Raw genomic sequence first — 13,735 nt, forward strand, 5'->3', positions numbered from 1 at the left:
ATCTAAAACTATAAGATGCAATAGATTGTTATTTCTACAGGTTGGCAAGTTTCAGTACTGTAGATATTTACAACCTGACTGGAGGGATGCTATGAATTACAGGCCTAATGTATCAGAAGAGAGAGCCCATCCCCAATCAATCAATCAATCAATTTTACAGGGTTGCAATGCTTCAGAGGCTGCTCTTATATACTGCTTTCAGTTGTTCTTTATATGTCTGTATTGATTCTTCTGAAATGGATTCAATGTAATTCTTACAATTCGATTCTCTTAAAGCGGAGCCTTTGTCTTTAACGCGTGACGTCAGCGGCGTGACGCGGGACATGTGAGCGGGGCGGTCTGGGACGCAGGGAGGAAGATGAGCCTCTGCCCGGCTGCTGCACACTAAGCACTGCGGGGGTAACAATGGGCAAAGTTGCGGAAAAAGGTCGGTAAACTCGGTGTGTGTGCTACACTGTGAACATGCACAATGATGGGAGCAAGCCGATCTTAACATAAACAAGAAATAGCAACGCAGTGTTTCTGCATGGGATCATACCCCAATCCCACACTTCCCCTCTCAGATGTAGCTGGAAGTTATTAGGAAAAAATTAAATACAGTCCAGACAGTACAACCAGAGCTATACTGAGTAAGAAGTGTGAACTAAATTGTTTAGTAAATAAATAGTATTATATATGTGTGTATATACGGGTTTTAATTAACTTTTCAGTAATGTAATCTATATATATATATATATAAGTTCACTATTGGCTTGCCTGTTCCTTATATTTTTGATGTGCATGTATTTTTGTGAAAACGTTTGCAATCTTTGTTATAATAATTAAACACAGACTGCCACGCCAGTACCAGAGAGAAGTTTAAATGTAATTCTTTATCCAATCTTAAAGGCAAAATGTGTATATCCATATGAAGCAGAAAATGTTTTTATTGCATTACTATTTGTTGGCTTCCAGTGTCTCATTTCCCCACAGTGTAAAACACGCTGAACATCATGACCACAGGAGAAGTAAAGCACAGAATTCAGAATAAAGCAATCTTTAGTGACAGACTGTGGCGTCTCATTCTGCCGCTGCTCCTCTTGTCCTGCAGCATTTTACCGGTTCCTGGTCCTGTTCTTCAACTGTCTGCTTACGTTCGGCTCCTACTTCTGCTTTGACATCCCCAGCGTCCTGCAGGATCAGTTCCAGGGGGTGAGTGTGATCTCCAGTCTGGGGATATGCAGATCCCTGAGGTTTACAGGATTCATTATTTCATATTATAATTTTTTCCCCAAAAACGTTTGGTTGTGGTATACCTGCTTAATCAATTCAGTTGCCTATTATTCCCGTCAGCCCTAGGTCAACTAACTGGGGTCTGTACCTTTGATCCTTAATCTTACTTATCTTACACGTTGCTGTCTGCTAGGGGGAAGACTTATCATTGTTTTTAACTTCCTTTCTGCTTGTTTTCAGAATCTGACGTGCGCCAATTCGACGGCAACAAATGGGACCGGAGAGTGTGTGGAGGGGCTGGGCATGACTCCCCAGCAGTACAATCTGCTCTACGCCATCTACGCATGGACGTGAGTCCCACGTTCAGACAAGTGCACAAATACACACACACACACACACACACACACACATTCAACTTGCCATAGCTAGGACTGGAACAGCGATAGGGTGTCAGTTTGTGCTGATTCCTAACAACAAGTAAACATCTCCTGTACAAGTGTCTGTTGTCCACACATTTCGTAAATGGTTTAAAATGACAAAGTTTGAAAAGCACATCTCCGCCAAAAAATGTATTCTGCTGAAATGTGATTACTGTAATAATAATGACTCGCTGAAGCCAGAATTTGGGCTGTTTGTACTGAAGTGGATAAGAGAAGTAACGTGCCAGTGACTGTTTTTGTTTCTGATTTGACAGCAATGCAGTGGTAGTGATCATGGCTGGCTTTCTCATTGACAAGCTGGGAAACCGCTGTAAGTATGGGACTGTGGTTCTGCAGCTGAAGTGTGGCGTTCAATGCGTTCCCTTTCAATTTAAGCAGGGAATTAACTCCATTCTAGCCTTTGCCAGCATCGAGAATCGCAGCGAATAGAAAACGGCGACCTTCTCTGTACTCGGGATAGAAGGCACTTTTCGTTAAATGCCAGACCTTGAACAGCGAAAATAGAGATTTGACCTTCGTGTGGAGACACAGTTTTGTATACCGGCCTTGACAGGTGACTTGGTGTGTGTGCTGAACAGCGTGCCTGAGATGTCCGAGCCAGGCTGCGTGTCACAGTTCAATGCACCTATTTCCGTTGAGCGTTTCGAGTGAAAGAAGGCATTTTCTCCTTAAAATCAACTTCGGTTTTCTGCTTGCTCGGTTCTGTATCTCTCCTTTGAACGCCCAAGCACAGGGAGCCGGTACAAATCACAGTGGTTAAGATCAGGACCCCCGGAGATGTGAGCTTGAAATTGTACAAGGCGGCATTTAGAAGGGTATCAACTCTAATCATATTATTGCTTTAGCAGTGCTGCGTAACTGGCACTTTTCTTTTCTGGTTTAAGAAAGATCTGCTGTAATCTTTCTTACTGTAAGCACCACCTCAATGTGTGTCCGCTCTGCCCTTTTTGGTCAGAATACTATATTTGGCAAAGAAAGTAGCCCTTCTGAAACTTGTGACCAGTCCTGCACACTACAGGCCTTACTTGACCTGTGTTGACCTCCCATAGTTGGCGTCTTCCTGTTCTCCTTCCTGACGGTGCTGGGATCGACCATCTTTGCCCTGGGATCGCACTTTAAGGGCACTGTGTACCTGCTGCCCCTGATGCTGACTGGACGGCTGCTGTTTGGCTCTGGGAATGGCTCTCTGACCAGTAAGACCACACTTGCAACGTGTAAAAGTGCTCTGTTGATCTCTGGGCCAAAAGCTCATAGGTACTATTGAGAAAACATACTAAAAGTGACATTAAAGTGACAGTTTACAACTTGATTGTGTTGCTTTCCTATGAGGGAATAAAAACTGATGTTAATTTAGCCTGTTGGTGAATGCTATATGGTCTTTTGTTAATCGTATACCTGGCTCAAACCACCAAGTTATAAGAAAATAGCCTTTTTTCCCCCCATCAGTCAGGGAATGCAAGAAGACTGGTTTTCTCAATGCAACCATTTGCATGAATTGAGTGTTAAGTACTAATTATAGCCGTGGTGCAAAATGACAGCAAGGGCCAGCGTCCTACCATCTTTATCTTTTTAAAGAATCCATTATTATATTTGAGTGTTCAAGCAGAATGAAAAGTTTGGCCGTGGCATAGTGCTTGCCTTTCCAATCCAGATGTGTCCCGCGGTACGGCCCTCTGTTCCCAGGAGGCCGTGGCTGTGCCGCTGGGTCTCGCCCTTCACCCCTCTTGTCTTGTGCCCTACAGTTGTGCAGAACCGCATCACCGCCTTCTGGTTCAAGGGGAAGGAGCTGGCGCTGGCGTTCGGCCTGACCCTGGCTTTCTCGCGCCTGGGCTCTGTGCTCAACTTCCTCCTCACGCAGAGGGTGGAGGCGCAATATGGGATCCAGTGGACGCTCTGGGGAGGTGAGTGCAGGAGAGTGAAAGAGAGGAGGGGTGTGTGTGTGTGTGTGTGTGTGATAACATTTCTGTAGGTAATTGTAAATGTTTGTTTTTATTGATTAAATCATTAGTTGATTTGGTTTTCGATTACAAATTACCAAAACTAAAGGAACAGTAGTCCCTAAAGCACTAGTTCCTCTCGGTAGATTCAGTACAGGGTAATGATGCCTCCTCTGCAGTGGGTTTGTGTTTTTATCAGCAGTTTGGCCGTGCTAGGAGGGCCCTCTACTGGCTAGTGCTGTTAGTGTCGGTGCATGAAGCAGCTGGCTGTCAGTCCTGTGGTGTGACGCTGAATCACACAGACGGGCGGCGGGTTTTCACAGCAGTGCAGCACGAAGGGCGGTTTGAGAGCCGGTGCTGTTAAGACATAAGTTAGTCCAGTTGGCGGTGAACAGGTGCAGGGCGTCTCCAGCCACGAATCTCGGACGCCTCAAGAATGTATAGCCAGCTTTAAAACTCTAGCATGGGAAAACACCCAACTGCATGTTGAGACTCTGCTGGAGGGAGAGGCGGTGGGTTGTCAGAGCGGGGTTGCAGATGCCTGGGGCCGAGGGTCATGGCTGCCCTGTTTCTCTGTGCGCAGGTACCTTCCTGTGCGTACTCGGTTTCCTGGCGGCCATTATGGTCAGCACTCTGGACAAGGTGGGCATGAAGCAGCTGGGCCTGGATGGCGCCATTCAGGAGGAGTCCAAGAAAGTGGTGAGTGACCCCCCTACTACAGATCCCTCACTGCCCCCCGTGTTGAGCTCATACAGTACCGCCCCACCTGCCAGACTCTGATCCTCCTCTCCGTTGTTGTCCTCCGCAGCGGGTGCAGGACCTGGGCAAGCTATCGCTGAGGTACTGGCTGCTCGTGCTCACCATCATGTTCTTCTACAACGGCATCTTTCCCTTCATCGCCGATGCCAGGTAGGAGATGGGACCAGTCCGGGGGAACCAATATCCAGTCGGATGGGGAGGGAATTAAATCTCTCGTTGTGCGTCACCCCTGCTTTCTCCGCAGTAAGTTCATCCAAGACAAGTACAGCGACTACAGCCAGAAAGAGGCGGCCTACATCGCCGGGGCCGTGTACGACAGTTCGTTGGTGCTCTCCGCCGTGGTGGGGATACTCATCGTGAGTACAGAGCCCCCCGTCCTACAATGGGAGAGGGAGGAATTTGTCATGGTTGCTTCCACTGCGAAGCCAAAACAATAAACAATACGTCTCTCTTCAATAAACGCCTCTGAATGACTCTTCTCCTGGGTGGCCTACAGCAGTGCCTGGAGATGAAGTCTTTGTGTCTTTATGTTGACTGTGTGTGTGTGTGTGTGTGTGTGTGTCTGTTACAGGACTACGTTGGTCTTCGCGGCGTGTTCGCAGTGGGCTGTGCTGCCCTCACCCTGCCCGTGTTTGCCCTCCTGGCCTTCACCTTCGTCCCACCGCTGGTCTCCACCATCTGGCTTGGCGTGACCTACTCCTTTGCTGCGGTGAGTCCCCGAGATCTCTCTTTTCACTGCGTCGGCATACCTGGGCCCCCTCCCCGTGTCGACCGAGTTGCTCAATAGGAGACGAACTGTAGCTTTGGCGAGCTGCAGCGAGCGGCCGTGTGTTGACTGTGGAGTTATGTGAAACCTGTTTACAGTTATAATTCCTCTGAGGTTTTTTGGGGGGTTTATTTTGGAAGGCACAGAGTGAAGGATACAGAAGATGCAGATAATCTATGTTCCTTAACAGCTAACTAGTCTGTTAGAGCAATTATAACTGCATTCACTCGATTGATTTTAAATCTGAAGCGGGGGAAAAAAGGGCGTTCTAAAACAACCGCAAGCTGAGGCCCATAGAAGCAAAACACACGAATGTTGAGCTGATTCCTGATGACGTGAATGTGAAATCATGTGACGGGGTCAGCGGGTTATAAGTGCTCTCAGTCAGTAGAGATAGAGAGGGTTAGCATCGGTAATCAAATGAAAGCTGTGAATTGACCATGGAGATCTGAACACAGTCCCCTTTACTATAAGACAAAGCAGTCTGTGGCTTTTTTTAAATGCATCCTAAAGGTACTGGTGGTACTAAAGATGAGGAATCGCTATACTCCCCTGTGATGAAAAAGCTTCACATTATACAAAAAAAGGCATATTTTTTAGTATACGTAGATTTAACGGAGAGTGGAAGCTGGCCGGTCTCAGAGTTTTATTTAAAGCCTTTGTGTGTTCAGATGTTTAACTTTACTGCAGTGTATCTTTAGTTTTGTGGGTCAATATGACCATATTTAACGCTAACTTTTAGTCTCGTTTCAGGCAAAGCATTGTATAACCCTGCATTAACTTAGCCTAGTTTCTGCTGTATTCCGGCTGGTGAATACAACAGAATGAGAGCTCTTTAAAGCACTATTGTACTGCTACTTCATAATCTATCTAGGGTCATGAGAGAAACTGGTTATTTATAGCGACTGTGTCAGTGTGACTTGCAAAATCTATCCTCTCTTATCTTCGTTATACAGAATTGTTTTGCATTTAAGTATCCACCTTTAAATGTCAGATGAAAAAATAAGAATCTCGCAGCAAGTCTAAAATAAGTGTTGTGATGTTTACTAATTGCAAATTCAATAACATAATTTACAACTGTACTACAAATGAATCAATTCACATTTTCATACCTATTTTCAGCTATTCTGCATGGGCCTAAAATACAGTCTATATGCTTCTATCTTTCAGGCAAGCATGTGGCCATCAATTCCCCTGGTCGTTCCTCAGGCTACTCTTGGGACAGCTATGGGCCTTGCCACCTCAGTGCAAATGATTGGGATTGGGATCTCCAACCTTATAGTTGGGCAGATGTTAGGAACCAAATCAAGGTATTTGTCTGGGCAATGTTTTGTGGTCATCTGACAGTGGATTGTCAGCAATTTTCAGATCCTTAAACTGACCTCTAATGCATATGACCAGTCCTGTACAACTGATATAGAACTGAGATCTCTCCACAGTGATGCGAAGATCCCACTGTGGCGATGGCAGCACATGATGATCTTCATGTTGGCCAACACCTTGGCCTGCATAGTTACCGCTGTGGGGCTGAACATTGTAGACCAACGCCAGGTAAGGGAACTAGATTAATTATCCGCCTCCTTGCCGTTCGCCTTGCATAAGAGCTCTTCTGTGGGATCTGAATTGTGGGCAGACCAAGGTTCAACGGAACCAATTGAAGCATGGATTACAAATCTATAATTGTGCTTCCTTTCAAGGGTGGGACCCTCAATAAGTCGACAAAGCGCTCCCAAGCCACCCAAGACCCTCCTGCCCCGTCTTCAGACACTGCCCCCCTGCTGGAAGAGGATGGACCCCACCCCGAGCCCATTAATAGCTAGAGTGAGAGGTGTGAAAGGGACAGGATCTGGACTCAAAGGGAGAGAGTGCCTACACGTGCACTATGAATGTGGGCTTCCAGTGTTATGAACTTTGAAGACTTTGTGGAGGTGATCTAATTTCCAACAAACACTTTAATATACTATATTTTTATGGATATAAGTAAGGGAAAGATGTTAAGAGGTTTAAGATTATTACAACTGATTATGTATAAAATATTCTGGGTTTGAGCACCCAAGTCTAAAATCAGTGATTTAAGCCATCTCAAAAGAGGTTCATTCTTTCATGCCTTTAAATTTCAATCAGGTGTTTTTTTTCCTTTACATATCAATAAGAAATCATTTACTTTAACATGTATAGTTCAGGTACAGCTGTTTCAGTTGCCTGAATAGAAGAGCTGCTACTGAAGTATAAAAAAGTTTTGGTCCTTACACTCTCTTATAAAAGGTGGGACTTTGTGTAGAAAAAGTTCCACTGCCTTTAATGCCAAAGCAATAATACACAAGGAAAGGACCTGACTCCATTTGCCTGCATGTAATTGGGGTAAGGAACTGGCATTACTTGTATTAATAGGATTTTAATCTTGTTCTATTTTGTTGCTGGAGTTTTTAACAGTGTTATGAAATATTTCAGCCCAAAACACTCCTGGCTGATTTCACAGACATTGGTTAGCATAGTCTTGGCCTATGCCATGTTATTTTAGATACTCAAGATTAGTGCTAACTGGGGTCTGTGAATCAGGCCGGTCGTCTCTTGGCTGATTATGACCAGAGCCCGAGTCTCTGAGGTACTTCAGTGTTTGTGTGAAATTGGGATTTGTTTTTAAAGGGCAAGGAGGTTCTTCTCAAAACTGTATTTCAGAATTTAATTTGTTGTCCAACAAAATCCTCAACAGTAATCAAGCTGTATAGTGGAAGAGTTCATCATTCTATCTTGAAGATTAAGATTTAAAAGCAGTATAGAGTGGAAGTCTTAATCTTATTGACAAATTGATCTTTTTTTATTTTAGTTTGAGATTTTATCAAAGTAGTAACTCGGAATGTTGTTTTGCCATGTTTTAGGGTCTATATTTCACAAATGTGGAAAAATTGAATAAAGCATATTTTAAACACACAAGGGTAATCCATCAGTTCATAATCACATCAGCACAACAGGGTTTTAAGTGACAAATGTTGTGCAAACTATTTGGAAAGCAAATATATGCAATAAACATGCAAGGCAAGTGACCTGACAATATTACACAAGTTTGGTGAAGATGTTTTTAAATGTTTAAATGATTAGTAATGTATTTGTAAGAGACACTAGGATCATCCCCCCCAAACTTCCTCTGGTTCTAGAACAAATATGGACTTTGGTTAAGTAAGAGGTACACAGTTTGGGGTAGATCCCCCCTCCTCTGTCAATAATATAAATTAAAGGCATAGGTAGGGACACTATTCTATGCCAAAACCTACAGCGAACCATGATTCTACCTTTAACAGATGCACACCCAATATAATGACCAAAATAACACACTGAACTAGAGTGTAGCAGGGGAAAAAAAAAAGACACCTCACTTTATCAAAATACAACAGTTTATTGTAATGCACATTTTTCCACAGGTTTTTCTGTTCTACACATTGCCAGCCAGGCACATTTGTACGGAGGAAGGCACACAAAGTAAGGGCCCGCGTTCGGCAGGCTTAAACGCACAGGGAACTCTGACACACAGTGCGATCCCCCCCATCGTGAGGAAATCGCTCAGTCTCGTTTGGTTACTTCGATTGTTTTCATTTTTACTAAGTGTTCACATTGTCTTTAAGTTTTAATTTAAAACATAAAACGCCCTTCTGAGTTCTGACACCACATTCTTCGCAGAACCAGCAATGGTAAAACAGAAGCCACTGCGTGTCATATTAGTATTTATACATAAAATAAAAAAAATTATAAAGTACTTTTTGGAGAGGGTTTGTCCATTCATTTTGCGATGCTGCAATTTCAACGTTTCTTCTTAATTAATTTAATGTTTAAGACAGATTACAGAGTAGAACACAGGATGGGAGATGACAGGATAGAGGACAGGAAACAGATTGGAGAGCTTTGTGATTATACTTGAGCGCTGCTGCCCTACCTGTGAGATGGAACAGTTTCATCTCTCAGGAGGTCAGTTGCATTGTTTGCAATGGGGGGGGGGAGAGGAGGTACAGAAAAGATCTTATTGAAGACTTGGGGCACAGCATGAAGCCTGTCCGAAGACTCAATGTGACCCGTGTTCATCCACACACTGCGGAGGACTTGCATTGAAAATCAAGAGGACACTTCAAATCGTGCTGACCTTGCCCAGACCAACTTATCAGTGATCAATTACTTCAGCTGGCAGAAGCCCGGTTCAGCCTGCATATTCTGTCCCCTATTTCACCCATGACAGACCTCCACAGTGCACGACGGAGACCCAGTTTTAAATGAACCCACATGAATCAAAATGTACACGCGATCGAGACTAATTCTCCGTTTAACCCAAAGCATTAAAATCGAGGCAGACCTCGCCACCCGCCATTTGATTGCCATTGTTCAGCCCAGCTCCAATCATGGGTTCTAGCAGCTCCAAACACACATAAACAAAGCAGCATGACAACCATGCTACAGACAACAGTAGGAAACCGGCCGGTAAACAACTACAACGGCTCCTCTCTCTACGGACAGAAGAGGGACAGGGGAAAGTGCAGGAGACGCAGACAGCGGGGGGCGTCAGTAGAAGGACACGCTGGACTTGCCCCCGGGGGGGTGGATGACCTTGTTGTGGGAACGCGGGCGAGGGCCCAGACGGGGCTCGTGGTCGTCCTTCGTGGCCTGAGGGCCCGCGTCCTCTTTAGGGGCGGCTGGCTTCTCCTTTTCTTTCTCCTTCTCCACTGCCACCTCTTTTTCCTTCTCCTTTTCCTGGTTCGCTTTCTCCTTGTTTTCCTTCTCGTTCTCTTTCACCTCTGGGCACTCGGTCTTCTGCTGGGGAGCTAAAATACAGAGCGGTCTTTGATCAGAGGAACTAAAGACTTGGGCGTGAACTCCATTCCATGTCCACACAAACGGCACAATTGTGTTGCTTTTTTTGGTTCGTACATTTCAGTCAGAACTTCATAAAACGCATTTCAACTCACTTAAAACACTCCTGGCACCCAACAATACATCAACTGAGCAATTTCAGCTACTTGGATAAAGCCTCTGAAAGGTCCAATACCACTGGATCACTCACCTTTAGGCTCTTTATTTACATTTCCATCGGCAAAGATGTTGGTGTCCTGTAAGAGAGAGCTACAGTTACTCCGTGGAACCGGTTTCATGTAGCAATTACCAGACAGACTTGGTTTACATTTTCCAAAACGAGCTAAGCTATGGGGAGTTAAATCAAGTCATGCGTTTAAAAATATATCCATCTTGCACTTCAGCGAGACAAACGTGCAGCTATGACCCATTTTTCGGTCACTAAATCGAACCAAACAAGAGGCACATGTTTCAGAAACACTTTCCTTCTTGTGGATATGGTTTCAATATAAGACTAGAGTAGTTTATGTATAAAGCGTACCGGTCGAACTCAAGCCCCGCCTCTATACAAAATGGCCACTATATACATTCTCATGTCTTATTGAAGTTTGTAAGTGTGAAGACACCACAGTGCACCTTTGGTTTGTTGGGGTGGCTGCGCACTGCTGGATCGCTAACCGCATCCCCGAATATGTTGCTGGACTTCCCGCCCGGAGGGACGTGCCACTGCTGGGAAGAGTCGCTGGAGTCCGAGTCGCCGAAGATGCCGCTGCTCTTCCCACCTGCACATCGGAGAGGTACATGGCACTTCCTTAGTCACACCAGGACTGGATACCAGAGCTCCCAGTTTAACTCAAAATAAATAAAATGCAACCCCCCACCTACACTGCAACATGTCTGGAAGAGTTAAAGAAATTAAATTGTACATGGACTGCAATATTTAGGCCACATTTAACACCAGGGAGGGGGGTAATTAGTGGAATGCAGCAGCTCAGTAACTGTCCCTCCCCCTCCGCCACACCTCAGGGCCCTGGTCTGTAACCACAACATGGGAAGATAAGAAACGAGACTGCTAGCTGGTAGTGTTAGCTCTCTCTCTCTCTCTCTATCATATCGATAGTTGCATTTGCTGACAGGTTGCAATGGTCTCATGACTCAGCACCTATTCGGTCAATTACAATAACTGCTGTGCTTCTACTGTTAATAGCAGGAGAATTGAATCTTTTCTGAGGATAAAAATCAATATTTCCCAGTTGTAGGAAACTAATTAAAATCCTGTGCTTCTATATTTTAGGCACATTGACTGCATATTGTCTTTAGTCTTACTGACCCTACAGAGATGCAAACCGTCAGGAGTCTCCTTACATTAACATGAACTCTTGTCAATCATTAATCATGGAATGGCAGCTTAACTTAACCATCTTGCATTTTAGCTTTCCAAAGAAATCGTTTGCCAACCATTTAAGTGACCAAAAAACTGATATTATGCATTACCTGGTGGATTTGTCCTCTTCGGCCCACTCTGTGGTTCGTCTGGAGGTCCAAAAATATTTGAGGACATCTGGTGCGTTTTGTTTTGACTGGAGGTTTCCTCTCCGGCTCCAAACAGGTTACTGGACCCTCCTCCTGGGGGTCTGAGGACCCTGAAACAGCCAGACACCGGTTACACACTCACACTCTGCTCCAGGAAGGGACTGGAAAGAAAACGGTCAAACCCGGCACTTCAACAGAAACTATACGTCACAGTGTCTAGACCATTGTATTCGAAGACAAGTCTCATCTGTCCTAGACTTGTGGCGTTTGTTTCCCTTGCCAACACATTACATTTCCTGGTTCAATGTCTAAACATGCATGGGAACAACATGTAATTTCCCATTACCCCAATACAGATAGATCATCGTTTGGAAATCGGTTCCTGTATCTATTGGATATAAAGGACAGTTGAAACCCCTCTCTGGTGCATAGGGGCTTTGTCTGTGGGATGCCAATTTAATTATGGTGTGAAGCTACTGCACTGGTGCTACAGCAGACTGGCTGCTCCCTCCCTCCCTGCTCTCACTCCAGAGCTGCCGCACAGGGGAGTTATAAAGGAAAGCTTAAAACAAAGCAGCTTACTATCCTCAAATAAAGACGGTCCTCCAGTGTCAAGTGCCGGGCTGGAGAAAAGCCACACGGGGCAGCGTGGCGCACAGTTGGGCGCATTCTAAACTGTAGCGCCGACGTCGCAGCTCTGCGCAGACCTGCAGGATCCCGCCGATCCCATTGGTGGAGCCACGCAGATCTGCGCCGCACCAACACGATCCCGGATCCCCCTTCTCCACGCAGCGGAAAACCCGCCCTGGGCACGTCATTGTTCTCGCACAGTCCCAGTATCATCAGCGGGGGTGAATGAAGTGGCAAAACTTCTTCCTCGCAGATTTAACGTAAAGCAAGTCAAAGACCTGCGTCACGACGATGCGTAGTGGTTTTTTTTCCCCCTTTCCTTTTTTAAAGTATCTAAGTACACAATAATGAGAAATACAACTATATTCACTGCCGCCTATTGTCGCTCATCGCAATCCACGTAGATTGCAGTAGCCGGCAGCCCGTCCCGCAGTCTGCACGTCTGCGCAGGCGGGGAGCAGATGCGCACTTTCCCCGAATAAACTAACCGCACCACGTGGAAGCGCACAAAGCGCACCATTCATAAGAAGAGCTCGTCCTGCCGCAATAGCGCGGGTCTAAAGAGACTGCGCACTGAGGTGGAGCTTCCGTGAAAAGACGCAATGCCCCCCGCCCGAAAAAGACACCCGAGCCGCGCACTTGAAAGCATTGCACAGAAACCGCTCAACTCCATGCCAGTGCAAGACTGCGACCCTTCAATGAGTGGTGCGTCGGCAATGCATTGTAGCTCCTCCGTGCAACCCACACAGGAGACACGGCCGGCGCAGTTCCCCTTTCGCTCCGCGGATTTATTTGCACCAAACCCACCCAGCCTCGCTGCTGCCTAACTGGACGACTCACCTGGAGCTCGGCTTGCCGCTGCTCTCCAGCCCCTGGAACATATTGGTAGAAGTCATGCTTTCTTTCTCGCGTTTTCTTCCAAACCCAACCGCAGACGCCGAAGGAAACGCAGGAACAAGTTTCAAAATGAAAGCCGGATCGCTGTGGCAAGAAAGGCTCTTCCTGTGACCCCGCCCATGGGGCCGAGCCTTTCATTTAAAAACCGCGACCACGGGGCGGCGACGAGGCGGTGATTGGCTACTGGAGGTGTCAATCACGCCGGTGTCTAATGCTATTGGAGCATCGACAGCATATCCCGTTATGCTGGTTTATACCCCTCTCTGATTGGTCGATGTCTGTGTCAGTCTCCCTGTTGCTCGATCGGAAAATTAACAGTCGTTTATAACATGCGAATGCACATTTTTGCTATTTAACATACAACGAGGGTTTGATCTGCAGTGTAGCTGTGCACATCGGTGAAGCAGGTATATTAACACATTTTACTGTTAGAAACCCATACGCTATAGCTGCTTGTACGCCAGTTCATATTATAACAAAATAAAACACAACCCCCCCCCAAGATCTTCTGTTAGATTAATTGGACGAATACGCATGTATACATTGGAAGCCTACGTTTAAACTCTTATTGTAGTTCAACGTTTGCTGAATGTGCTATTTTCATTTTAGCCAAACATGCTGACTTTCCATGGGCGTGTCTGGGAGTCCTGTCATGCGCATTGCTGACTTGGCAGGCGGGCTGTTGTTTACAGCATCCTGTTAAATCCCAGAGCATTATAATGACACGC

At 45.7% G+C, this 13,735-nt stretch overlaps 2 protein-coding genes across 2 annotated transcripts; one reads left to right on the forward strand and one right to left on the reverse strand.

Moving 5' to 3' along the window:
* The first annotated feature begins 304 nt into the window (after nt 1–304).
* mfsd1l (major facilitator superfamily domain containing 1-like) lies at nt 305–8,048 on the forward strand. Its single transcript, XM_066688749.1, has 13 exons — nt 305–427; nt 1,091–1,191; nt 1,453–1,562; nt 1,907–1,962; nt 2,702–2,845; nt 3,395–3,553; nt 4,173–4,288; nt 4,398–4,498; nt 4,593–4,704; nt 4,920–5,057; nt 6,285–6,424; nt 6,554–6,665; nt 6,812–8,048. Exons 1-13 carry the CDS (start codon nt 406–408, stop codon nt 6,932–6,934), a joined length of 1,434 nt encoding a protein of 477 aa, XP_066544846.1. The 5' UTR covers nt 305–405; the 3' UTR covers nt 6,935–8,048.
* A 440-nt stretch (nt 8,049–8,488) lies between these two features.
* jpt2 (Jupiter microtubule associated homolog 2) lies at nt 8,489–13,122 on the reverse strand. The gene is made up of 5 exons (XM_066688750.1): nt 12,951–13,122; nt 11,442–11,590; nt 10,584–10,729; nt 10,159–10,204; nt 8,489–9,919 (listed from the first exon to the last, which is right to left on the reverse strand). The coding sequence occupies exons 1-5, from the start codon at nt 13,004–13,006 to the stop codon at nt 9,660–9,662; spliced, it is 657 nt and encodes a 218-aa protein (XP_066544847.1). The 5' UTR covers nt 13,007–13,122; the 3' UTR covers nt 8,489–9,659.
* Nucleotides 13,123–13,735: the final 613 nt, after the last annotated feature.

The sequence above is a fragment of the Amia ocellicauda genome, chromosome 17 (genome assembly GCF_036373705.1).
Source record: "Amia ocellicauda isolate fAmiCal2 chromosome 17, fAmiCal2.hap1, whole genome shotgun sequence".
Taxonomy (NCBI): domain Eukaryota; kingdom Metazoa; phylum Chordata; class Actinopteri; order Amiiformes; family Amiidae; genus Amia; species Amia ocellicauda.